The sequence below is a fragment of the Melanotaenia boesemani genome, chromosome 3 (genome assembly GCF_017639745.1).
Source record: "Melanotaenia boesemani isolate fMelBoe1 chromosome 3, fMelBoe1.pri, whole genome shotgun sequence".
In the NCBI taxonomy this organism is placed as follows: Eukaryota; Metazoa; Chordata; class Actinopteri; order Atheriniformes; family Melanotaeniidae; genus Melanotaenia; species Melanotaenia boesemani.
The window spans coordinates 16,716,481-16,743,971 of NC_055684.1; the positions used below are offsets into that span (position 1 = coordinate 16,716,481).

The window sequence follows — 27,491 nt, forward strand, 5'->3', positions numbered from 1 at the left end:
TAATGGAATTTTCAAATACAGGTTTATGAGGGGTCTGGAGCTGTTCCTAGTCCATCACAGAACCAACACAGAGAGACAAACATTCAATCAGACTCACACACACTCCTTGCAAGAACTTAGACTCAAATCAGCTTAACATTCATGTCTTTGGAATGTGGGAGGAAGCCAGGAGAGAACCCATGTATACATGGAAGAACCTGCAAAGTCTGGGTTTCCTCTAGAAAACTACTTGTTAATATAGGCTATAAGAATTATAAAAATAAGAAAAATTAAGAATTATGTACATTAATAAATTATAATGGATTGTTTTTGTGTGTTTGTGGTCTACTGGGAGCAGTGGTTTCCAGTCTAACTGCTGCAGGAGTCAAGAACCTGTAAAAGCTTCTTTACATTCGCTTTGGATGCAGCAGTCTGTCACTGAAGGAGCTCTGCGGTACTGTCAGTGTTCGGGAGGGATGTGGGTAGAGGGGCTGTCCTTAAACATGGATGAGAAAGATGGGGTTCAAAGCTTAGCAATTTCTTCTTCTCTCCCAACAAATCAACTGGTGGGTCCTAGGGACATCCCAGTACAGAGCTGTTCTATACTGGGATGCCTCAGTCAAACCAGGATGGACGCAAACATCAATCACTGGTCAATTAATCCGATTTTACTTCTTTCAAGTCTAATAAAGACTGAAACTGCGACGTGTCTGATAACTAAGTTTGATCATTAATCATTCATAGAATCACACACCATGACAGTAGCCCCTCCCCAGCTGTCACTGGGTCTGTTTGATCTATGAAATCAGGTGTAACGCGGTAACTACGTACTTTTGAGTCCACCTTGATCATCTCGTTATCATGAGAAAACGATCCTCATTATCATGAGATAACAAGAAAATTCATTTTTTTATCTCATAATAATGATTAAAAGAAGAATCACGGTCGAACATGGCCGCTCTTTAAACCTTTACAGATACTTTTATATTTTGTTTTATTCAACTTACTCTGTTATTACAAGTTGTATAAAAATTTGTAAACTTTTTCATTGTGTTGTTGGTGGATGGATCAATAAAGTATCTCTAAATAGCTATCTATCCAAAATTACTCTGCAGATGTCCTTACCTAACGGTTTTTATTTATTTATTTATTTATTTTTTATTTTTTTTTTATTTTATTTTATTTTATTTTATTTTATTTATTTATTTATTTATTTTAAATAAAAAAGCTTAACCCAGCCTCTTTCCGCGCGTTTTAGAGAGCTGTTAAACCATCAGTTTCGCTTTAAAACGTTGTGGTTTCTGTGTTCTGAATGATTTTGTACCGGAAGTGTTGCTGCTGTTGCTGCTCACGGATGTTACAAGCGAAATGTTGCAGATGCGTCATTGAAACAGAGAAGAGGGCTGCTGTCATCTTTTTAACATTTGTTAATGCGATGTTTAACCTTCAGACGACTTCAACAACGATGGAGCTTCTTCCGCTCGTGTGTCTTTACATCCTAGCGTGGTCTGCAAGAACTGATCAAACCGGTAAGAGATTAAAAAAAAAAGAAGAAAATAAATAACGGAGGACCTTGTTTATTGTGTGTGTGTGTGTGTGTGTGTGTGTGTGTGTGTGTGTGTGTGTGTGTGTGTGTGTGTGTGTGTGTATATATATAGAGAGAGAGAGACAGACAGGCAGACAGACAGGCAGACAGACAGACAGATAGATAGATAGATAGATAGATAGATAGATAGATAGATAGATAGATAGATAGATCAGCTTTAGTGGGAGAAAAGAGGAGCATCTGCACTTGTCTCACCATCTTTTAGTCATGTTAAAATACACATAATTTGTTCAGAGATATGAACCATCCTCCATTACGAAGAGATGTTATCTTCATGTTTCTAAACATATGAGATGTATTTAGTTGTTTATTAAAAGTGGGAGATGTTTTTAACTTTGGGTGTGGCTTCGTGATGGTAACAAGAGATATGAGGACTGGATGGAAGCCTCTTCCTTTTAAACAAACCCTATCACCGACAATCTGTAGCCTCCGTCACGCAGCTTTTATATCTAATTATTTATTTGTTATTCATAAAACGAGTTTCATTGTGGAGTGAAAAATTAATCCATTACACTTTCAAATAACACGTTTAAAAAAAGAAAAATAGATATTAACAACAGTAAAAGAGAGCACTTTTCACTAACTTTGTTTTAATATTATCATTTCTGTTAGCAGCGCATCGTTCTCAAAGTTACTCGCCCTGTCTGTCTTATCAATCAAGTGAACTTAACCTGGTTGATTTTTTACTCCATTTCTGGAAACTTTCTGCCACTGTCACTTCAGCATGAAGAGGCCACATGTAGTGGTTCTACAGCATCATGACTAAATCAGGAGCAGGACTGTTGTGACTCGTTTCTGTAGCAGCAGTTACTCATCTGTAGAATGGCTTCAGTAACGCTGGTTTTACTGGTTCATGTTATGAGGATGTTGTTTGCTCTCTGATGTACTAAAGAAAATTGTCAAGTTTTACTGTGTGTGTTTCATTCTAGTTATGATGAAGACATATTCTTATATTTTCATAATAATTTTATATCTCAGAACCATTGAGATTAAATTTCTTGTCTGTGCCTTGAAATTAACTAAATCTGTAGATGTTTGTTTCCAGATTAAAGGTCATAGTGAAACTTCATGTTTAAATAATTTTAAAAGTCACAGGACTAAGATCTGCTGCAGTCAAAGCTCAAACATTAGTCCAGCTCTTTAAAGATTATTTTGTAGTTTGCTTACAAATTCTATGAAACTCTCCAGGTGATATTTTTTATTAGTTTTGGTGATTGTTTTACTTTTAACCACAGAAATGTCATGTTTTTATTTTATTTTATTTATTTATTTATTTCATTTACCCAAACGTGTACTGCAGTAGAACATCTAATGTTAAAATGTTATTGTTTTTTGTTTTGTCTTTTTCTTTATTTAATATTTAAATGTGAGCCAAACAAAGTCAAGTTTTAATTAAACACTTTCCTGTTTTTCCCACGTTGTCACCCACACACCTTGTTAGTTTGTTTTGTCACAAAGCAGCAAACCCTGTGTTTGTGTTTCTGCTTCTGGATGGTGTAACAGAGACGATCTGATAAGAGTTAGGAGCTGTCACAGATGTCTCTGCTCCTGAGCTGGTATTTAAAGTTTCACAACCAAAAACTAGAAGTGAAGTTTAAATTTAAAGAAAATAATTCAAATCGCTACCAGAATTTAAGGAGTCCTTTCTTTGCTCACACCTAATCTCCTGACCACATTTTATAAAATTTCTCATATAGTTTACTATTATTATTATTATTATTATTATTATTATTATTATTATTATTATTATTATTTTGTGCAGAAGGACAGACTAAACAATGAGTTTACTGTAAATATGGAAGCATTTCTCCAAAAGCTCTATGAGTCTATAAAGATGGAGCAGCTCCATTTCAGTGTGATTCGTCTCATTCTGTCTATTTCTCTGTGACAGGTTACTCAGCATCAGACTCAGAGAAGTGGGAACTAGTGGGAGTGTACATGAACTTTTCATATTTTGAGAATCCCTGCTGTTTACTATTCAAGTCTCCTATCCAAGATTCAGTATTTCACTGCAGATATTTGCACTGATTAAACACATTTTCTATTTACTAATGAATAATTACTGAGTTATTAAATGAATCTTTTCAGCCACAATAAATTTGGAATAAGTATGGTGGAGGAATAATTAGATTTTCCACCAAATATTTACAAAATTGTGTTTCATTAATACATGTTTTTGTCTTCCAGATCCACCTGTCACCGAGATTGCTGTGATGGAAGATGATGATGTACTTCTACCTTGTTCCTTTGGAGCTATGGACATTACAAACATGGCCTTCGACTGGAAGAAAGAGAACGTGACATATAATAAAAGGGAGGTGTTTTTGTATGAAAGTGGCAACATATATGGTTCTCCACTTACAGGACAAGCTGAGCAGTTCAAAGGTCGGGTCTTTCATTTTCCCGACCAGCTCACATCTGGTAATGCCTCCATACAAATCAAAACTACAAAAGTGGACGACAGTGGAACTTACACCTGTATTAAGGCATCTACTCCCCCCACAACACTGTCCAGAGTTCAGCTTACTGTTGGTGAGTACTTTCATTGATCAGTTAAAGATTATTTACAGAAGAGATCAGTTCAAATGTCCCAGATGGGCTTAAGTTAATTCAGCTCTACATGAAATAACACATTTAAACTGGATAAAGTCCTGCCTTATAGCAGGTTTCAGAGAAACTTCAGCTAGAAGCCTCTTTTCTCTTATATGGGATTCACTTATACACATTTCATACCAAGCAGTTCAACCAAGCACTTCATGTTTATTATCAAAAAGTAGATAAAGAACTTCTATACCAGCATCAGAAACAGCTCTGGACCATGTACCTTGTGTAAGGACACTTTGGTGGAGGGTCAGAGAACAAACCGGAAGCCTTGTGGTTAGTGAACAATCTAGTCCTACATCTGAACCTCAGCTGGTTGATTTTGAAGCTTCATAATGCTCGTTAAGCCCTCAGCCTAAAAAGCATAACTACATGTTTTATTCAGGCATTAGTGGATAAAAGAATGTGTTGATCTGTTTATCTCTTAGTTGTTTACTCAGAAGGCCCAATTATTGACAACAGTCAGATACAACCTTCCACACCAGCTCCACTCCAACAACAGCAGACTGAGAATTTTCTTGTTTGATTCACATCAAGACGATAAAAAGATTAATTGAAACATTTGTTCCAACTTTGTGATAATAACCCATCCAGGACTCACTAAGCTGGTCTCTTCTGTAAAGCAGCTGCAGTATTTATGAAAATGAAGTCTGGAACTCTTAAACTTTCATTTTGATGATTAAAAGAAGAAGGTAAAATCAAAAGGATAATACAGTTAATTTTCATTACCATGTTTTGTGTCACTTCATTTAATGATAACACACAAACAACTAAAAAATATTTTTCGTCTTCTCTTTCAGAATGTGTCTTAAAAGACAGAACAAAGGAAAATGTAAAAGGTGAGTCGCGATTCTGATTACGTCATCGATAATCTCACTTGTATGTATTGTGACGAAGCATTCATAATCAGAAACTAATTAATTACATCTCCTGAACTTGTATATCTTACAATACTATGTGTCAAAATTTAATAGATGAAAAAGTACATATAAAGTGGTAAAATACTAGTTTGTACTTTATATGTAAAGTAGTTTTATTGGTCACTGATTTTGTAATGAACCTAGACTGATGCAGGACTTAATCTAAGATTATACAGTGAGACAGAAGACCTGAAAACAAGTATGTCTTAATTCTGATTACTTCACTGATCAGAGATCACAACTTGTAAGTAGACATACACAAACACCTTATATGTAATGGTGTATTAATGGTTTATCTTCATCATGGCTGTTAGAAAATGTTCATCATCTTTTCCACTGCAAACCAGTAGCAATCTGTCCACTGTCTGGTTCTGTTATAAAGTGTTAAAGCTATTCACTCCTAATTTCAAGCAAACACACTTTCATAGGTCCACCCATTTTGGAAAGTTGTGTTATAATTCACAGCACCACATAACTTGTATTAATAGTTAAAATGTGCTTTTTAGAAAGGTATGAATGATTTTTTTATTAATTTTATTATTTCATTTTTATTTATTTTATTTTATTTTATTTTTTTTTTTTGGAAACTGGTTCTTTTGAGCTACTTTTATTATACAATCCACACACTCCATAGCCCCAGTTATTTGCCCTTTCTGATTTGATTTTTGTTTTTGTTTTTTTTGTCTTTTGTTTGTTTTTCTGAAAACAAAACAAAACAGAAAAAGAAAAATAACACTGCACAATTTTCCCATAAATTAAATTCCAAAGAGATTTTAGGATTTATTTACCATATTACTGTATATGCTCTATATGTATTTGTCATTATATGAGTATAGTGTTTTTTCTGCTTGTTCTTCATCCTCATTTTCACAGATCTTCAAATAAATTTAAATAAAAAAGAATGTTTTTATCACTGTAATTTATTTTTGGTATCTTGTTTTTATTGTGTTATAGGTGCCTGTCCAAAGCCAATTCTTGAATCACGTAAAACAGATGATGGAGTGCTGTTGCAGTGTGATGTTCTGGGTGCTTCTCCACAACCTGAAGTAGAGATTCAAGGCAGTGATGGCAGTCGTGTTGATGCTAAAGAGCATCAGAACTCTAATGGAGACCACCACAACATTATCCTCATTGCTACTGTGACCATGGAAGGCAACTATCGTTGTGTTGTGAAACAACCAGAAATTTGTCACGAGATTTCTTCTAATTATATCTGGGTCAATCCCCCTGGTGAGTTTCCTCTTTGGTCTCAGTATTTTATGAATGTATATAGTTATGTGTACTAATTACTTTTTAATGTAAACATGTAAGTACATGCTCAATTTGAAGGCCATTTTGTTTTAAATCAGATAAATGTTTAAAAAAAAAAGAGAATGTTTAAAGTGGAAATACTCAGACTTTAGCTTAGCACAATCAGTTTTTCAATGCAGTAGAACAAGGAGACAGAAGTGAAATTATAAATACTAAAAAAATGTCACATTTATACATCAGACTACTTCACATCTTAAAGATTTTTACATTACAGATTTAAAATTCCTAGTTCTTACACAAAGCAAGTTAGAAATATTAAGAAGAATCAGCGAAACAGGACTTAGACTAACAAGGAAAACAAAGATATTCATTTGTTTTTGTTAAGCACTTATCAAATGCTAAACTTTAAATTTGAATAAGAAAAAGAAACAATACCAACAATTAAGTCAGCATAGATTTATAAATACTCTCTTTCCTTGATGTTTAATCACTACTTTTAATATATTCCACTAATACTAACTATTGTAGTCTAGTAATGTGAGCTCATCATGTTGTGATGTGCGATGTTTACAATAAGAATAATTTGAATGTGAATAATTTCAGTGGTTCATGTTTTTAGATTGACAGCAAAGCTGACTAAGATGAAAATTTCTCAAGTCTGATTTCTGCTGAGGCTCTGAGACTCTATTAAACTCTGTAAACAGAGACAGGAGGCAGGATGAGAGTATGTGATAGATTTATTAACAGCTGGAGCGACATCGTCGCAGGAAGACACATGAAAACTACACATAAGTTATTATTATTATTTTTTAAGATCAAGTGACTTTTTTCCATATTAAGTGAATTTTTTAAATACACAGAAGTTTAGACAACAAACAATTCAAATACCAACTAAGCAAAGTCTAAAAAATATGTAAACACAGATGGTGTCTCCCCATGAACACGAACAAACGACTCCTCTACTGACAGCTCACATCTCACAGATTCCACAGCTGGAAGTTTCAAGATTCACCGAACCAGAGGCAGAAGAAGGCCTGATTTATGTTTTACGTTTGTAAAAGTCAGAAAATATGTCTTACCTTTGCTGTCTTGCATAAATTAAAGCCGCATTTATTTAAAAAAATAATAAATAAGTTTAAGTTTCTCATTCTCTTTCGGGAGCAGTTTCCCAAAAGGATAATACAGTTAATTTTCATTAGCATGTTTTGTGTCCCTCCATTTAATGATAAAATACAAACATGTACAACATTTTTTCTTCTCTTTCAGATGGTGACTTAAAAGACAGAACAGGAGAAAATACACCAGGTGAGTCTTATTTCTGTTTACGTTACTGATCACTACACCTCACCTGTATGTGATGTTGCTAATAACTGATTAGTAGACACATCAACTCTGACAGAATCCATCCCGTGTGTATCTGAAATGATGCACTGATGTTTATAAAAGGCATATTGATGTGGTAGAAATGTGTAGTTCTGAGTTATGATTCTAAAAATATGCAACAAAATATTTCTTCATAAACATAATGGTGTTAAATTTTATTTAGAAATGATTTTTTAAAGGATTTGATTATCTTGGAGTCTGTAGTATGCTTCCACTTTATGGAATAATAGAGTGATAACCATTAATAGGAAGCCAATATTTAAACAGAATCGGTATGAAAAAGGCATCGTCTTTGTAATGGACATTTTGGACATGAATGGAAATATTATATCAACATTTTTCCACTAAATATATTTTTTATTTTCCTAAAATAGAACTCATTAAAGTTTGCAAACCCTTCCTGTCCCCTGCTTATTGTCTTACACGATGGTTTGCCATTTTCTCTTCTGAAACCAAGTTTAACAGAAACTGCAGTCAGAAGACTTAATTTAATGAAATTGATTACTACATTGTTTAAATCTCAGATATTCCATCGACACATCTGACAAACAGCAGATTCTTAAGTCTAATTTTATAAAATGGCCTGTAAGAGCCAAAGTCAGAGAAACATATTTTAAAAGTATAAATAAAATCTATCCAGTATCAGACATTTTAAACTGTAGATTTAATTTAAAGTGAACCCATGCTCTTTGTAGTAGAATTCTTCAAGCGTGTTTTTTCCTGCCCTCTGTCAAACAGTTTCTGGGTTGAAATAAGAGGCGGCTGTCACTAAAGATATACAATATGGTCTGATGAGAGTATGTATAGATTTATTAACAGCTGGAGCAACATCATCCCAAGAAGACACATGAAAACTACACAAAGGTTTTTATTAAGATCAAAAGATTTTTTCCACACTAAGTGATTTCTTTTTTCTTTTTACTGCAGTTCTTGTTAGCTGATATTGTTTAGTTTACTTTATGTTTTTCTTTGTAAAATATCTTATGTTCCTCAGGTTAGTTTGTTTTAACTGGACAGCAAAATAGTTTCTAATTCACCCTCCAAAGAAAAAAAGTTTGATAAATGAAAGATTGAAAACATAATTCCTGACTCGGTCATCCTGATCCTCTCTGCCAGCTCCTTCCTTCTTCTTTTATCAAAGTCTCAGAGCACATGTTGGACCACATAAAGTCTTCAAATGAACCTTTAAATCAGTTGTAAATCATACTGGGAACCAGTGTGGTCTCACCTCCTGGTTCTGGTTTAAAGTCTGTCAGCTGGTTTCTGTCCAGTCTGGAGTCCCATCAACAGGTTTTAGTTTGTTTAGATGAGTAAAATGTTCCTGCAGCAATCAGCAGTAATGAGATAAAGGTGTGTAAAATAGTCCGTCTTTAAGAGAAAGATTACATGTCTGAAATATATCTAAGACGATGAAATCAGACCAGCTGTGTGTGTTTACGTCTCTTAGCTAAATAGCAAACAAATAAACAAATATATTTTTAATAAAGATGTTCCAGTAGAAACCAGCAGATAGAGCAGTTCTAGTTTGTGACAGAGAAAAATAAATAACCGTCTTCAGCATTTCCTAAATATAAAATACAGATTCAGTTACTGTAAACCAGGAGTCACCAACAAGTCGCCTGCAGGCCTGTTCTAAAACTAGCATAACTTGCATGTGAGCTACGTCTAAAATATAATTTTTTTAGGCTTTTTTTTTTATCACACTTGTATTTATATAGATTTGAAAATGACAATGTCTTCAAAATAAAAGAATAAAAAAATGTTTATTATATGTGAAGTTTAGGTGAACTATGACCTAGTTCAAAGGGCAGCATTGTGTGTGTGACAAAACCTTTGCACTTGTGGAGAGTAGTGGGCAGTTTCTTACCCCAAAAACATGGCAGAAAAAAAGAAAGAAACGGTAATAAATGAGTTGAAGTGAAAGTTTGGCTCAGTAGAAATGTACCACACCTTGTATCAGTGAAAGTGAATGTGGATCTAACTCACTAAATCACATTCAGACATTTGTAAAGAAATCTGGATATTTTGTTATAAACTAAATAAAACTAAAATTTTAACTTGTAGACAGAAGTGATGTAGAAATTTTAGATTAATCTGTTCTAAAAGTAACACTGTGCAAGAAAAGCAAAACAATACTGACATTTAGTGGCCAAGATGGAGACATCAAACACCTCAAACACCATCTAGTAAGATGTTGTAGCATAACTGTAGGGTGTGTTATCTGTTGATGAAAAATCTAGCAGCTTGTTTCTTTGATGAGGTTGATGTTTGTTGTTTCCTTCTAACACATTATGTATTAATTATGATCCTTTATTTCTTAAATGTGTTCCTCAAACTGATCCCACATGTGAATACAGAAAGCTAAAAGTAAAGCAGAACAGAAAGTGGAACATCGGTTATACTGATGAACAACATGTCTCAGAAAGAGGAGGATGTAACATCAGTTCTCTCACTGAGACCAAAACTAAAACCTTACAGTGACGTCAAGCAGGAGGTTCCTGGAGAGTCTGGATGTTTACATCTAGAGATAAATAGTCAGCTTTGATATCAGAAACATACAGACATTTTTATGTTGAATCTGTTGTGCATCTATTCTGAGTGTTATTAACTTTTTATGATCAGTTTCAGGGTCCTCCACTGGATGGATTGTTGCTGTTGTTGCCATAATTGCCTGTCTTGTTTTGCTGGTTGTCATTGGTGTACTTGTTAGGAAACTTCGGACCAGACGACAGTGTAAGTTTAAAATTTGTATTAACAGCATGTATGTCGTGTATAATGTCTTGAAGTTGAGTTTATTTACATAATTGTTTATATTTAATGATCAAATTCGGTTGTGACTTTCTCTAATATGACGTTTTCTTCCAGCAGGCTGACAACAACCAACAAGCCTCAACCTGGATTCAATTCTTGATCAACAACCTTTTCAAGGATAAAATTTTAAGTGCATTTTATGTTTTACATCTAATATGTCTAAATCAGTTTACTCTTGGACAAAAGACACGAGAGGACATTTCTGCTTATTTCAGGCAGTTTTAGAGTTCAGATAAGTTTTAAAGTTCAGGACAGAAAAACAGTTTGTTGGATCCTTGAGATGTGATCAGAGAAGTAAAGGTTGGAACTGCATGTAGCTCATCCTGCTCTCACTAAGAAGACATGTTTCATGTCCTGTGAACATTATAAGATATTCCCCTCAGTCATTTATTTGGTATATTTATATAAACAAAATACAGAAAGTGTCACATTCCAGTATTTTTACATTTCAGTGTGTCACCACCATATCAGACAGAAAGCTCCTGAACTGCTAAAACTGAGGTCTGCTTGAGATTATCTGCAGCCCATAAAGACAGTAGACATCCTGACACCCATCATGAAATATGAATTATTATTTCCTCCATTTGTATCGTAATACCATTAGATAGATGCAGTCCTTCTCATCTGTGTGCTGTTTGGCCTTTTGAAAAGGTTTTCAAGCTGTTTTAACAAAACCCTGAATGTAAAATTCATTAAAGCCAAAGATTGAAACCATCACAGTCTTAACACACATGCAGTCTTATCATGCATAAACTTATATTAATTTGTTATTATGTAATCATTCATAACTATATATATATATATATATATACACACACACACACACACACAATGTCTAAAGCTTTCACTGAACATTGATGTGGCACATCTGGCTGTAAATGTTCAGATTGATCATTGCAACTTTTGTTTTTAATGACAACAAACTGATGTTTGATGCTTTTGTCTTAGTTTGTGATGTTTATGGTTTTGATGGTTTTGTCTGCTTAGTTTATGTGATGTGTACACGTAATAATTTTATGTGTTTATATTGTTGAAGCTGTTCCAGGTCTGACCTGCTACCGGTCTTTACCAGGGCACTCATAGAGACTCTGGGCCAGTTTCAGAGACAGGACTTAAGACTAGTCCCAGACTAAAATGTCTGCTTTAGCTCTCTTAATTCAAGGTTGCTTGTAGAGACTTGGAATAAATTGATTTTCAAATTAATCCTTCAAATGTGAAAGTTTAACTTATGTTTAGAAATATTTGCTGGGCAGTTTGGACTATCTGGATCATATAGACGGAGACAGTATGCAGCAAGAAGGCCGGCCACAAGACTGTTTGTAGAAAGAAGTAACCCACTGACTTATTTTTCATCACCGCTTTCTACGTACAAAGGAAATGCTTTAGGGCTTATCTACGCTGAGATTTTAGCTCTAAAAGAGCTTGGAGAGAAGAGTTGGATGTTTTATTGTTGCTCTTATGTTTTTACTGATAATGCACTTTAGACTGACATATTCAGGAAGTCTTTAGCTTCTATAGAAAAGTGTAAATAAATCGTGAAAATGACAAACATCAGGCTGTTTATTGTGTTTTTCTGTTTTAGTTTAAATTGTGTTTGTTCCAGGAAACAGGTGAGTGTTCCTTTGATTTGATTTTTGTTTTATAACATTAAGATTTTCATACTACAACAAAAGTGAAATATATTTATTGGGGGGAAAATAAAAATAATCCTGGATTTAATTTATCTTAAATTCAGACGTCACAGATTTAGTCGTGTTTTCATTCAGTTTCATTTCATCACAAAGAGGCTTTTACAGTGAAAATTCTGCAAAAGAACCTGCACAATTTGACAAAGACAACTTGGTGTCTCCATCCTGCAGATGAAAACGTTGCAGTTTCTGAAGAAATCATTTGGTCAAACATGAACAGCATGAAGTTTACTAAGAGGTTGGATGGTTTTATTGGGCAGGAGACAGAGACGGAGTCACAACAGGTTTCACGTCTCATCAGATGTAACATTTAGTTGTGTTTATTGGATTGATTCAAACATGGACTGAAGAACTCGGAGAGCGCCAAGCCATAGGGTCACTCACCTGAGAAAGGCCCAACAGCCCACCCAGGAGCCAATCCCATACCGACACACATGTATACTTCAGACTATTATCACTACCTACTTCCATCATCAGATAGATACCACATCTTATTTAGAATCCTTGACCCTGGAAACCTTTGGACACCAAGATGAAGCAAATGGCTTTTGAAGTTATTGAAGAAATTCACACTTTTTCTAATGGCTGTAATCTGGTTTAGCTGTTAGTGTATTTAACAACTACCATGATGTCATCATGTCTTTTTTTGTTAATTTGTTTGTTTTTTGCCAATGATTCTGGGCATCATCCCGATCTCCCCACAGTAAAGAATCCTTAAAAAAAAATCCTGGATCCAGATGATGATCTAAATCACCCCCAGATCGCTTGTTCCTTATTCCATTTCTGATGTTTTCTGAAAAATTAAACAAAATGTGTCCATAACATTTTGAGTTATGTTGCTAACAGACAAACCAACGCCACCAAAAACATAACCTCCACCTACAAAGTATTGGTAGCTATATAATAAATGGAAATAATCAGGATGTTTAATTTATTTCTGTCTTGTCATCTTGTTTTTTTTTTAAAACACAATCAAGGTCCAGTCTGTCATTGCTGTAATTCGGGAGCTGCAGCAGTGGAAAAGCTGTACATTTCTTTATCTACTGGATCTGAGTATAGCTCAGTGACAAATGAAACGGTCAAATTATATGATTGACATCATTTTCAAATCTGTCACATGCTGCAAACACAATGCAGTAGTAAACAAAGCCATGATCCAAAAGGCTCCACTTATTGATTTTTGTCATGTTCTTTGATGAATCTTACACATTGTGTGTCCGTTAGGTGATTTTGCTGCTTGTAAACATTATGATGTTTTTATCTTCCAGGGCCAGCAGTCATCAAAGTGTTCATAGAAGAAGGCAGTGATGTAGGTCTGCCCTGCTCTCTCAGCACCAAGAACAATACAGATACTGTTTGACTGGAAGAAGGATCATCAGTATGAAGTGTTCCTGTACGATGCTGGCCTTCATTATAATAACGGCTGTTCAGGTCAAAATGAACAGTTTAAAGGTCGAGTCTCGTCAAGAGGGGTTCTCTCACTTCAGACATGACTGATTTAAGTACTGTATTAGCAATCATTACACTAAATCAAAGACTCTGTAGCATTTGTTCAGACTTTTCATTTAGATAAACCTTCTCTTTACACAATGCTTGAGCAGCTGTGTGGTAAAATAGTCTACAGGATTCAAACTTGTTTCTTTCCTCCTTTTGAGTTCAGTTCATGAACGTACACAAGTAAAGACTATAGGGATGTGTTGTTACACAGTGTATTGTGTTGTTTCATTTTTATCACTCCTCATGCTTTTACAGGACCACTTTTACTTTCACCAACACTTAGTAAAACCCAGTCTTTAGGAAGGAAACTGTGCTCCCACTTGGAACTGGTTACAGCAGGGGTGTCCAAAGTCGGTCCTCAAGGGCTGCTGTCCTGCTGGTTTTCAATGTTTCCTGCTTCAACACACCTGACTCAAATTAACTGATCCAACAGCCTATTAAGTTTTGCACAATTACTCATTAATTTGAGTCAGGTGGTTTTGGAGCAGGGGCACATCGAAAACCTGCAGGATTGTGGCCCTCGAGAACTGGAGCTGGACACCCCTGGGTTACAGAATCAGGGTTTTTATTTAATTTTCACATTTATTGTTATTATTTATTTAAATTAATTTTTTTTACTTTAGTGAGTTTTAGCCGTTTTTAACATTAATACCTATCTGACAAATTAATGATATTACATTCTAACATATGTTTTCTTTTGCCTTTTATAGATATAACAGATATATAACAGAAGAAAGTATCCCAAGGGGAGTCCTTATTCTGATTACATCACTGGTTATTACACCTCACCTGTATGTGTTGTTGCTAATAATTGGTAAGTAGACACAAAACCTCTGACAGATTCCATCCAGTATGTATCTGAAATGATGCATATAAAAGGCATCTTGATGTGGTAGAAATGTCTAGTTCTGTGTTATTGTTATAATTGTAAAATTGTGCCACAAAATTTTACTTACTAAGCACGATGATGTTACATTTTTTATTTAAATATGATGTATGTAATGCCTGCAAATGCACTACATGAAATAATTAAAATAATTTCCTGGTCTGTGCCAAACATGAAAATTTAGCTCAGAATAACTTTTGATCTACTTGGCTACACACTATAGTATATTGAATGAAACTTGAGAATAATGATGAAAGTCTGACTATATTGATTGAATAAAGATGGAATATATTGAATGGAAAGTCATGAGGCCATCAAGGTGCATGCGCCATCCTGTGTCGAAGCTGAAAGATGTCAGCATGAGTGAGACAGCAAGAAATTTAGTGGCAGCCATTCTTTCAAATGAAACGGTCCTGAACTCGCTGGCAAATGCATGAGCAAACCAAAACAATATAAACGTCCACAATTCATAATTCAATTCAGCTGAAGAAGAAGTTCAGGCTCTCTTTCATCGCAGAAGACCGACCGCGGGCCAGGCAGTTATGTCTGAGCACAACCTTGTCTGACAAAAAATAGTCTAGTTTTGGTGACAAAATGGTGGAAATACATGAGATACCATACTGTACAACCAACCAGTACATCCTACCGTACAGACTATGTTATGTTAATTGATATAGAGTTCCATAGCATACAGTACCAGTGGAAGTGAAAGTGTGAGTCTTTCGGCCTGAAATTTATTGTGGGACCTTAATAATATAACATGTAAAAACAAACTAACTGGCACCACACCTTCCAAAACACATTACAGAATACAGTTTCGTTCCTTTTTACTAGGTTCAGAGATGGCTTAAGGTCTATAGGTCTCCTAGATGCTCTTCAGAGATACCCTCTACAGTTGAAGTGCCTTTTCGTAAAAGGTGAAACAAGTTTAACAGCATCTGAAGTGGAGAATCTCTTCCAGATCATTCACTCTGAAAGAGGAAGCAATGCATTTCAAGGAGAGTGCCAAACCCTGGCTTTCTGGAAAGACTATCTTCAAGATGCTGAATGTAAGTTTGGTGTTGGGAATGTTTCAACAGAGGATATTTTTTTCTCAATTGTTTTGACTGCATTCTTCCATAGTGGTACATGACAATAATACGTTTTAATTAGATCACTCTCCTTTACTTTGTAAAATAGTTTATGTAACATAAATACTTTAGAACTACATTTTAATATAACATGCATTCATTTTGCCCACAAGTTTTCATGTAAAATATTAACAAACTTCATGTCCACCACAATATCTTTACTGATAAATAAATAATAAGAGCTAATTTATGCTTCCAACAGACTTGGAGCAAGATTTGTCCACATTTGTTTTTGCTTTCCAGTCTCCTGTTTTTTCTTCTTCTTTCTTTCATTTATTTACTGTTAAACGCTTCACTACTTCTGTCATATAAACATAACACTTTCAAATTACAGCATCTTTTCAATAAATGAATGAATGCTTGTTTAAGACAGTTAAACTACTACTATTTTGCTTCTTTTGCATCACTCCAGTGCTATAATAATTATTTTATAAAAATACCAGTAGGTAGTGTATTAATGTGTTTTTTTATTATGTTTACAGGTAAAAGTGAAGTCACTCTGGAGGATTTTCTTGTGTTCGTTACTGGATGTGACAACATTCCACCCCTGGGTTTCTCACCAAGGCCAAGCTTTGAGTTAATTACACAATCCCGATTTCTGCTAGCCAGTACTTGTGAAAATATTCTTCACATCCCAGTTCATGCAGTGTACACTGCATTCAAATCCCACATGGATTTTGCCAGACGCAATTCCCCAGGATTCGGGAGAGCCTGAGAGGTCATTTATAGAGGGTTTGAGGAGATGAGTTAAGATGAGGAGGTTAATGTGGGAGCTGTTCCTGCAACCCCAATAACCAACCTTTTATTCATATTGTTTGTTTTGTCTCTCACTGTTTACATGATGTGGGTCCATGACAAGAACACACAGGTAAGAAAAGGTGCTAAATCACTGCCTGTAACTGCTATTATTTCATTTTGTTATTCTCTAAAACAGAAAGCTCTTTTAATTTACTGCAATAAAAACACAAAAAAATATACATAAAACATTTTGGTTACATTTGAAAATTTGTTTAAAGTCATGGTTTTGTGTTACAGATTTAAGGATGTGAACTTGATGAATACTTTTTGTTGATAAATGTGAGGCACATTTTGCATTGCAGTCAAACACTCCTCCAACTTGAAACAGTTGTTCATTTTTCTTTGATGACATTTGTAATGTGACCCATAGCAGCATTTAATTAGAGTTAATATGTAAAAAATCATTGTTTCGTTTGGGTTGTGCCATTTTATGGTTTGTTTAGTTTTAGGCACAAAAAATATTTTGGTTACAATTTGAAATTTTGGTTTTCTCAGAACTGGTATAACTGGAGTAGCTGTAGATGCAAATGCTCTTTCTATCTGACATGAATATATTTACAGAACAGTAACAATTACTTGCAAACTTAAGTATTTTGTTGAAGTAGGTTACATGCTGTGACAAAGAGTTTTATCCCATGATCACCGTCGTCAGTTAAGGGATTGATTGTTCTTAACTCATTATTCCAGTGGTGGTGTTTATTAGGGTGTCGCAAATTGAGGGAGTGGTGGTCTTTAATGTTCAGGAAGTTGGAGTATTCCTTCTGTCCACAGTTGCAGTGGGGAGCTACTCTTCATTGTTCTTAAGCTGTGATAGTTCCACTGGCCTACAAACTCTTCCACAGATCTGTTTATCCTTGGAAGGTAAACATGGTGAAGAGCACTAATGTTAAGTGGGTCGGTGCTCTTCCAACATTTTCCATAAAAATAAAAAGTTATTTAAAATATGCTGAGACCACCCTGTTTAGTTTCCCCACAATCTTTCAATTCTTTGATTATAAAGACTACATCCAACCATGAAGCTACCTCTGTTTGCCCCTCGATTTTCAATCATAAACCGTCCAACATCAATATTCTCACTACCAGCATCACTCCTGACGTGATGTGGGAGTCCAAAAAGTTTGATGGCGTGCTGAAAAAGCTGCAAGGCTGTTGATGCTCTGTTGTCTGTGCAACATCTCAGGTAGGTAATGCAGCGACTATAGCCATCAGCTCCACCATGAAACACAAATCCCCATCGATTTAACTTGTGGTTTGTGTCAGTATACCTGGAATAAGAAGAAATACATTATTATTATTTTATTTTTTTTACTCACCAGATTGGATACATAATGGCCTTGTTCAAGATTGATCTTATGTGGCTTTGCTATCATGCTTTTTCTATCAAGAAGGCTATTCCTACTTAGTTATATATATTTAAAAAGAAAATAACACTGTGCAAATATTAAATAGAATTTGTTTTGAATTCCCCATAATATGGCTTTCATCCAATATTATGTAAATTGTTCATGTTTATTTTAATCTTGTAAAAAAAATGGTCCTCCTAAATCTATAGTTCATTGACTTGCAGGGGTTTCATGATTATAGAGATAATCAAATGCACAAAAAAGCACATATCGCACTTGATTTGGGGCCAAGACATTGTGAACCCTCCGTTGAATTGCCCTTCGTCCTCTTAAGGCCCGTCCCACTGGATCTGCTATTCTTAAACGCTCTCACACTCGCCATCGCTGAACTCTGATCCCTCATCCTCTCAAACTACCAGTAACGTAGGTCTCTCCTGAGCCAAGGGTTAGTGTAAGAAAGTGAGTAATAAGATGGTCAAGATCGCTGTTTGAAATGTTGGTGAAATTCCCATAGTCCACTAAACCAAGCTGTGTCCTGTGGTTGTATAGTGTTCGAATGTTTATTGATAGCATTTGAGATATGGCCATCCAACTAAATCCCAGGTCCTGTAAATGTGTTAGCTGAGTGGCTGGTATGTTGAACCTTAGAGGAGAAAGATTAATAACTTAATAAAGAATCTATTAAAATGCACATAATGTGATTAAATGGCCCTACTTCCCTGTCCTAATACTTTAGTTTAAAGCTAGCTGATTGTGCACATCATTCTAAACAGAGGTTATGGATTCTTGTCTAGATCAACCTTCCTCCCCATATATGTTTATGTATACAGCGCTTACCTTGGCCTTCCTCTCTGAGATGCAGAATATGTGCCCATTCCATGGACTTGTAAACCAGCTTCAGCCTGAAGCGTTAATTCCATCAACATCTCCTGAAGAGATTCAAAAATTCCTTAAAGAATGAGGCATAATGTTCTTTCAGCAATGTTTTGTTGGTTTTGTTGGCCACGATTATTCAAAAGGACTAAGAATGTTGCGATAATGGAAAGATGATTCTCAAGCTGCCGCGATATTCCAAATTGTTTGGGCCACTTGGTATATGACCAGCTGTTGTAAAAAAGTTTTCCAGTTCAACAAAGTACTGGAAAAGTTCTGCTGATGCCATTGTGTAATACCAAGGTGTTAAAAGGAAATTTACTTATTACAGATATCGACAACCTGGAAACTTAAACATTCAATCAATGTTCATGTTTCCACCAATATATTCAGACATTCATTCAAGTTTCATTCAATATATTCAGTTATATATATATATATTAATTTCCCAAACGGCTTGCCATTTTATATTATTTTCTTTGGCTTTCTAACTGCTCTCGTGGCAGATACGGGTGAAACTGTTGGAGACTAAGCCAGCTAACAATGCAGCGAGTGTCCCTGGTGTTATGTAAGGTACTCAAACCTGCACATTTAAAAGTGCACCACTACCCATGAACAGAACATAAACAGATGACACTATTTAATTCCACTGGCTTATAACCTGTTTAACTAACAGTGTCCTCCAGTGGCTCTGAAGGTATCAGGTCCCCCACCAGTTTTTAAGTTTTCAAACTAAACAAACTTCATCAGATCTGGTACCACTTTCAGCACAAGTGGACATGAAGTTGTTTTTCCCTAATTTAACATGTGATCTTGCTTTCAGATGAATCCATACTCTACTTTTTCATGGGTTCCCCAGGTTGATTGGTAGACCACTTAAACATCTGCAGTAAGAGTCAAATGAATGGAAACACAATGTTCTCAACTGTGGATCGAGCTCTCTGACACATACCCAGCAGGCGGGTGGACACTGAAACCAAAGCCTTTTGTTTTACTCAACCACAACAAGCTTGTAAGGATAATATAAATTACTTTGGTAATATAATACCTTCTAAAGAAACTCTGCTTATAAAAGAACTTTGGTATTATACCTCACTTTATGTACTCTGCTTACACAAAAAGAAAAGACTGCACACACTACTGCTCCTTCATCACTGTCGCAGGTATTTCTGAATGAAGTCGTAAAATACACACAGACAAAAAAACAATGTTAAAGACTCTTCCATAGAGGTTTGATTTTTTTGGAACAAATCACATAGATACTGTTTAATGGAGGTGGTGAACGTTGGCTTTGGAAAGATCTGGCCTAAAACAGTCACATAAGATGTGCACCTGGAAAGAAGTTGGGAGAGAATGTCAGGAACCTCTCAGCAGTTTCACATGAAATCCTGTGACAGGTGTGTTTTTCCACATGTCCAAAACGTAGTAAGATCACAATGAAGGTGCGAAACTGTGACGGTGGTTTTGTACAGCAAAATGTTCAGGTGACATGACCTGTGTACTGCCAGTTGATTGTATGATGCTTCATCAAACTGAAACCAAAGAGAAGAAGATGAAACATCTGAGGGACCAGAAGGTTTAACATCCAACAGAGAGCAAGACTGAACCATATTTGCATGGACATGCAGCTCAGTAGAAAGTTTATCTCAGTGTCTTGGGCAGTAACATAAGCAAAGCAAAGCTTAAAAGATGTGTTAGTTTCAGGGCAGCAGAGGACGCTGCATGCTTCAGAGGAGTCTAATAAACTCTACAAACACACAGAATAGCATTTGAAAGAAAGAAAAAACTGTAGTTTGTGTAGCAGATTGAGTAAAAAGTTCTTCCTTAAAGACAAACCAGTGTTCAGAATGCACTAAAAATGTTGGTATATATTTTATTCATCAAAATAATAAGTAAATACATTGCTCAGAACAGTTCCCCTCTGATCACTGACTGTGTTTGAAATCAACACACTTATGTACTTTTCTTAGTGCTAGGGCTATCTGGTGTTAAAAAACAAACTTCTTTAAAAATTTGGAAAATCCCAACAGATTCCGATCATGCACAGATACATGGTGTTTTATGGTCAGCATTATTTTAGTCATTTGGTTTATACCTCCTTCACCTGTGGAAGCAGGGCTATTATCACTTAGAGCAAATATAATCAAGGAATAACTTGAATCAGGTGATAGCTTTTAAATGGAATTTATGGAGCATTTTGTTTTATTGTTTTTTTTTTTCCTCACATGAAATACTCTCAGCTGTTTTACATAAATTTACATAGTAGGTTGATCTCTTGGGGAGGACCTCCTTCTTACCAAGCACACACACACGGCTGCAAACAACAGTGAGTCAGTTGGTCAGTTGAGGCGTCTTCTGTTTTGGAGGTTCAGTACATCTGTGAGTATAATACAGAGTGTAGAAGGACGTAGAGCAGGAAATGAAAAACTACGGACACAATCAAACTACCAGACCAACCTGTACTCATCTTATCACCCATGCACGGTTTTTTTGCAAAGCTAAGCCTCTTATGTAACATCCTGTGTTTATCACACTTGAACTGAGAATCTGCTGTCAAATGCATTTCATGTTGTCAATGAGCATGTTTTATTAAAAGATATATTATAAAGTAAGACGATATTATAAAGTAAGATGAACACAAACTAACACAGGAGGAGAGACGTGCACATAATTAATGTCGGCTTTAATTACCATTAATGTATAGTGGCTGTAAATGTTCTGTTTCATTTGTCTAGAATAAACTCATGGTTTTTGCTGTGTTTACTGTTATTTAATTAAAAATGAAAACTACACGTGATGTCCTCATTGCTCATGAGAAATAGTTTTGGATCAGAGTGATGTGGGTCTACAGTCCTGCAGCAATGAGCTGTTGTCTTCCAGGGGCCTGAATTTATGGACATTCTCCTCTTCATCTTCCTCCTCCTCCATCTTCATGGCATCATATTCCATCCCATGATGTTAATGGAATTTTCAAATACAGGTTTATGAGGGGTCTGCAGCTGTTCCTAGTCCATCACAGGACCAACACAGAGAGACAAACATTCAGTCAGACACACACACACTCCTTGCAAGAACTTAGACTCAAATCAGCTTAACATTCATGTCTTTGGAATGTGGGAAGAAGCCAGGAGAGAACCCATGTATACATGGGAGAACCTGGAAAGTCTGGGTTTCCTCTAGAGTCTAGAAAACTACTTGTTAATATAGGCTATAAGAATTATAAAAATAAGAAAAATTAAGAATTATGTACATTAATAAATTATAATGGATTGTTTTTGTGTGTTTGTGGTCTACTGGGAGCAGTGGTTTCCAGTCTAACTGCTGCAAGAGTCAAGAACCTGTAAAAGCTTCTCTACGTTCGCTTTGGATGCAGCAGTCTGTCACTGAAGGAGCTCTGCAGCAGTGTCAGTGTTCGGGAGGGATGTGGGGAGGGGGGCTGTCCTTAAACATAGATGAGAGAGGTGGGGTTCAAAGCTTAGCAATTTCTTCTTCTCTCCCAACAAATCAACTGGTGGATCCAAGGGACATCCCAGTACAGAGCTGTTCTGTACTGGGATGCCTCAGTCAAACCAGGATGGATGCAAACATCCATAACTGATCAATTCATCCGATTTTACTTCTTTCAAGTCTGACAAAGACTGAAACTGCAACGTGTCTGATAGTTAAGTTTGATCATTAATCATTCACAGAATCACACACCATGATAGTAGCCCCTCGCTCCCCAGCTGTCACTGGGTCTGTTTGATCTATGAAATTAGGTGTAACGCAGTAACCACGTACTTTTGAGTCCACCTTGATCATCTCGTTATCATGAGAAAACGATCCTCATTATCTCAAGATAACAAGAAAATTAACTTGTTATCTCATGATAACGATTAAAAGAAGAATAATGGTCAAACATGACCGCTCTGGGCTTCTGTAGTAAGGTGTATGAGCGAGGGTTTGTATTTGCACATTGTTTTTACATTTCTTTTTTTTTTTTTGTATTACATCGACCTGTTACCTTTACAGATACTTTTATATTTTATTTTATTCAATTTACTCTGTTATTACATGTTGTATATAAATTTGTAAACATTTTTATCCTGTTGTTGATGGATGGATCAATAAAGTATCTATCTATCTATCTATCTATCTATCTATCTATCTATCTATCTATCTATCTATCTATCTATCTATCTATCTATCTATCTATCTATCTATCTATCTATCGTCGTTTTTTTTCTTTTAAATAAAGAAGCTTAACCCAGCCTCTTTCCGCGCGTTTTAGAGAGCTGTTAAACCATCAGTTTCACTTTAAAACGTTGTGGTTTCTGTGTTCTGAAGGATTTTGTACCGGAAGTGTTGCTGCTGTTGCTGCTCACGGATGTTACAAGCAAAAATGTTGCAGATGCGTCATTGAAACAGAGAAGAGGGCTGCTGTCATCTTTTTAACATTTGTTAATGCGATGTTTAACCTTCAGACGACTTCAACAACGATGGAGCTTCTTCCGCTCGTGTGTCTTTACATCCTAGCGTGGTCAGCAAGAACTGATCAAACCGGTAAGAGATTAAAAAAAGAAAAAATACACTTTATATATATATATATAGCCTATATATATATATATATATATATATATATATATATATATATATATATATATATATATATATATATATCAGCTTTAAGACTTGCTAATATGTCGGTTTAGTGGGAGAAAAGAGAAGCATCTGCACTTGTCTCACCATCTTTTAGTCATGTTAAAATACACATAATTTGTTCAGAGATATGAGCCATCCTCCATTAGGAAGAGATGTTATCTTCGTGTTTCTAAACATATGAGATGTATTTAGTTGTTTATTAAAAGTGGGTTTTTAACTTTGGGTGTGGCGTCATGAGATTACAACAGATATGAGGTTCAGTAACACTGGTTTTACTGGTTCATGTTATGAGGATGATTAACTGAATCTGTAGATGCTTGTTTCCAGATTAAATGTCATAGTGAAACTTCATGTTTGAATCATTTTAAAAGTCACAGGACTAAGATCTGCTGCAGTCAAAGCTCAAACATTAGTCCAGATCTTTAAAGATTATTTTGTAGTTTGCTAACAAATTCTATGAAACTATATTTTTTTTATTAGTTTTGGTGATTGTTTTTCTTTTAAACACATTTAAAACATTTAAACGTGAGCCAAACAAAGTCAAGTTTTAATTAAACACTTTCCCGTTTTTCCCACGTTGTCACCCACACACCTTGTTAGTTTGTTTTCTCGCAAAGCAGCAAACCCTGTGTTTGTGTTTCTGCTTCTGGATGGTGTAACAGAGACGATCTGATAAGAGTTGGAAGCTGTCACAGATGTCTCTGCTCCTGAGCTGGTATTTAAAGTTTCACAACCAAAAACTAGAAGTGAAATTTGAATTTAAAGAAAATAATTCAAATCGCTACCAGAATTTACAGAGCCCACATTTAATCTCTTGACCACATTTTATAAAATTTCTCATATAGTTTTTTTTATTATTGTTATTTTCTGCAGACGGACAAACTAAACAATAAGTTTTACTGTAAATATGGAAGTATTTCTCCAAAAGCTCTATGAGTCGATAAAGATGGAGCAGCTCCATTTCAGTGTGATTTGTCTCATTCTGTCTATTTCTCTGTGACAGGTTACTCAGCATCAGACTCAGAGAAGTGGGAACTAGTGGGAGTGTACATGACCTTTTTATATTTTGAGAATCCCTGCTGTTTACTATCCAAGATTCAGTATTTCACTGCAGATATTTGCACTGATTAAACACATTTTCTATTTACTAATGAATAATTACTGAGTTGTCAAATGAATCTTTTCAGCCACAATAAATTTGGAATAAATATGGTGGAGGAATAATTAAATATTCCACCAAATATTTACAAAATTGTGTTTCATTAATACATGTTTTTGTCTTCCAGATCCACGTGTCACCGGGATTGCTGTGATGGAAGATGATGATGTAGTTTTACCTTGTTCCTTTGGAGCTATGGACATTACAAACATGGTCTTCGACTGGAAGAAACAAAACGTGGCATATAATAAAAGGGAGGTGTTTTTGTATGAAAGCGGCGCCATGTATGGTCCTAAACGTGGAGGTCAAGCTGAGCACTTCAAAGGTCGGGTCTTTCATTTTCCCAACCAGCTCACATCTGGTAATGCCTCCATACAAATCAAACCTACAAAAGTGGACGACAGTGGAACTTACATCTGTATTAAGGCAGCTACTCCCCCCACAACACTGTCCAGAGTTCAGCTTACTGTTGGTGAGTACTTTCATTGATCAGTTAAAGATTATTTACAGAAGAGATCAGTTCAAATGTCCCAGATGGGCTGAAGTTAATTCAGTTCTACATGAAATAACACATTTAAACTGGATAAAGTCCTGCCTTATAGCAGGTTTCAGAGAAACTTCATCTAGAAGCCTCTTTTCTCTTATATGGGATTCACTTATACACCTTTTATATCCAGCAGTTCAACCAAGCACTTCATGTTTATTATCAAAAAGTAGATAAAGAACTTCTATACCAGCATCAGAAACAGCTCTGGACCATGTACCTTGTGTAAGGACACTTTGGTGGAGGGTCAGAGAACAAACCGGAAGCGTTGTGGTTGGTGAACAATCTAGTCCTACATCTGAACCTCAGCTGGTTGATTTTGAAGCTTCATTCACAATTTATGCTTTTTACTTTATATTGTGTTTTGCTGACTAACAAATGTTCATTATTCAGTTTGGATGTGCCTCATTAATGACATTTATTTCATTCCTGGCAGAATGTAAAGTCGTGCTTATGCTGACATGAACCAGTATGAGCCACTAATGTCACAGCCCCACTGGTTCCTCTGGTCTGGTGATGTCTCCTTCCCTGTGTTTCCTCTTCACTTCTGTGTGTGTTTGTGATGTTTGTGTCTGTGGCTGCATTTAAAACTACAAACATCTCTTAATGAAACAGTTTCATAAGAATTTGGAGGATAATCAGGAATACAATGAAAACCTGCTGGATTGCCGCCATCGTAGGACTGAACTGAGTCTCCCTGGAATGCAGCATGTACCACAGACTCTAGTATGCAGTCTATTTAACCGGCTAATTTTGCAGTCTGTTTAAGCAGGCTGATCCAGGACCAATATGTAGGATCAATCCTGCATTTGTTTCATTGCAAATACTCTTTTAGTCTGCTTGCTTTGCTTTCACCCCGTTTCTCAGCCAGCAAATAATCCTGGAATTCACACTCCTTATCCAACATGCTCTGTACAATTAAGCCAACCTGCTTGTTTTTCACTTAATTCAGCAAATCAGTCTGAACAGTTTTATAAATATTTGGTGGATAATTAAATAAATACACCCTCAGCCTAAAAAAGCATTACTAGATGTTTTATTCGGGCATTAGATATGATGGTGTGTGTATCTATGTTACTATATATATATGTTAGTTAAAGGACTATAGAAATTCAGCCTCTGAACAAAGATAAATCCATCTACAGCACCTTTAAGGTTTTTACATTATTTCTCAGTTTATTCCACACCAACTAAAATACAATTCACACTTTTAAAATGATGTGTTACAATCATTTTGTGTCCTTTTCTGATTTGGGTTATTACCCAAGAATCAGCTTTATTTAATTTCTTTCTTTCTTTTCTTTCTTTCTTTTTTTTTTATAAAATCACATTGTGATGTTTTCACACATCTGCTGCAAAGCTATTTGTTTATGACTTGCAAGGAAGTGAATAAAATAACATTGGTCATGTGAATCTGTTTACGTCTCAGTTGTTTACTCAGAAGGCACAAATATTGACAACATTCAGTCAGATACAACTTTCTACACCAGCTCCACTCCAACAACAGCAGACTGAGAATTTTCTTGTCTGATTCACATCAAGATGATAAAAAGATTCACTGAAACATTTGTTCCAACTTTGTGATCAACACCCATCCAGGACTTACTAAGCTGGTCTCTTCTGTAAAGCAGCTGCAGTATTTATGAAACTGAAAACCGTAGCTCTTAAATTTTCATTTTGATGATTAAAAGAAGAAGGTAAAATCAAAAGGATAATACAGTTAATTTTCATTACCATGTGTTGTGTCACTCCATTTAATGATATCACACAAATAACTATAACGTTTTTTGTCTTCTCTTTCAGCTGGTGTCTTAACCTCTTAGGGCTGCTTATAGTCATACATATGGCTGCAGCTTAATAGAACCAGTTTGTTGTTCTATCTAATTTCAAGACGATTAAGACAAATATAGACATGCTACATCACTGTGAAGTGAACTCTATGGAGGTTTCATTTAACGTGTTAGACTTAGTTGTTGCCTTGGAACAGCTCATTTCTTTCTGTATTCAGCAGAAAAAAGATGAAACTAGGAGTTTTTTGGACTTTTCACATTATGTTTAACATACAGTAATAATATATTAGTAATAATATCGACCTGATTTTTACAGGATAGCTTTGTTATTTTATCTACAATATTTGTGGAAAATTTAAATTCGATGGGCTGCAGTAGTTTGAATAAATTTCAGAAAGTACAACATAGGATACCTCCAGGAGATGGGTACATAGCTCTACAAACTATATTCAAAATGAATAAAGTTAAGATAAAATTTGGATATAATACATTTAAAATTACCAGTCAATATTTAATTTAACCGTAAAAACGTGTTAGAAATGTTTATTGTAAGATTTTATATATTCAGAGACTTTAAATTGTGTCTTTTGA

At 35.4% G+C, this 27,491-nt stretch overlaps 2 protein-coding genes and 1 long non-coding RNA gene across 6 annotated transcripts in view; all 3 read left to right on the forward strand.

Annotated features, from left to right (window-relative positions):
* Nucleotides 1-1,262: 1,262 nt before the first annotated feature.
* The window catches only part of LOC121636569 (CD276 antigen-like), a 43,678-nt gene continuing 17,449 nt past the window's right edge, over nt 1,263-27,491 (forward strand). For 2 of the 3 annotated variants that reach the window (XM_041980165.1, XM_041980164.1), the window contains exons 1-5: nt 1,263-1,508; nt 3,773-4,117; nt 4,987-5,025; nt 6,061-6,336; nt 7,624-7,662. In XM_041980165.1, coding sequence (XP_041836099.1) covers nt 1,292-1,508; nt 3,773-4,117; nt 4,987-5,025; nt 6,061-6,336; nt 7,624-7,662 — 916 coding nt within the window. In that variant the 5' untranslated portion in view covers nt 1,263-1,291. The remainder of the gene's footprint in view (nt 1,509-3,772; nt 4,118-4,986; nt 5,026-6,060; nt 6,337-7,623; nt 7,663-27,491) is intronic. The other variant, XM_041980167.1, reaches the window with a different exon arrangement.
* Nucleotides 12,630-17,143, forward strand: LOC121636571. Its single transcript, XR_006009748.1, has 5 exons — nt 12,630-13,691; nt 14,447-14,550; nt 15,457-15,671; nt 16,235-16,328; nt 16,391-17,143. It is a non-coding gene; the product is annotated as an uncharacterized LOC121636571 (long non-coding RNA).
* LOC121636570 (V-set domain-containing T-cell activation inhibitor 1-like) lies at nt 23,082-27,307 on the forward strand. Of its 2 annotated transcripts, none has more exons than XM_041980169.1 (3): nt 23,082-23,308; nt 24,694-25,038; nt 26,914-27,307. In XM_041980169.1, the coding sequence occupies exons 1-3, from the start codon at nt 23,215-23,217 to the stop codon at nt 26,931-26,933; spliced, it is 459 nt and encodes a 152-aa protein (XP_041836103.1). In that variant the 5' UTR covers nt 23,082-23,214; the 3' UTR covers nt 26,934-27,307. The 2 variants fall into 2 exon arrangements, with proteins under 2 accessions (XP_041836103.1, XP_041836102.1); XM_041980168.1 differs by lacking the exon at nt 26,914-27,307 and adding an exon at nt 25,547-26,157.

Excerpts from the sequence above, each read along its gene's own strand:
- LOC121636570 (XM_041980168.1), top strand. The coding sequence starts at position 23,215 with ATGTTTAACCTTCAGACGACTTCAACAACGATGGAGCTTCTTCCGCTC. Across the intron at positions 23,309-24,693 it reads AGCAAGAACTGATCAAACCG|ATCCACGTGTCACCGGGATT; the intron begins GTAAGAGATTAA and ends TTTGTCTTCCAG. Across the intron at positions 25,039-25,546 it reads CAGAGTTCAGCTTACTGTTG|AATGTAAAGTCGTGCTTATG; the intron begins GTGAGTACTTTC and ends CATTCCTGGCAG.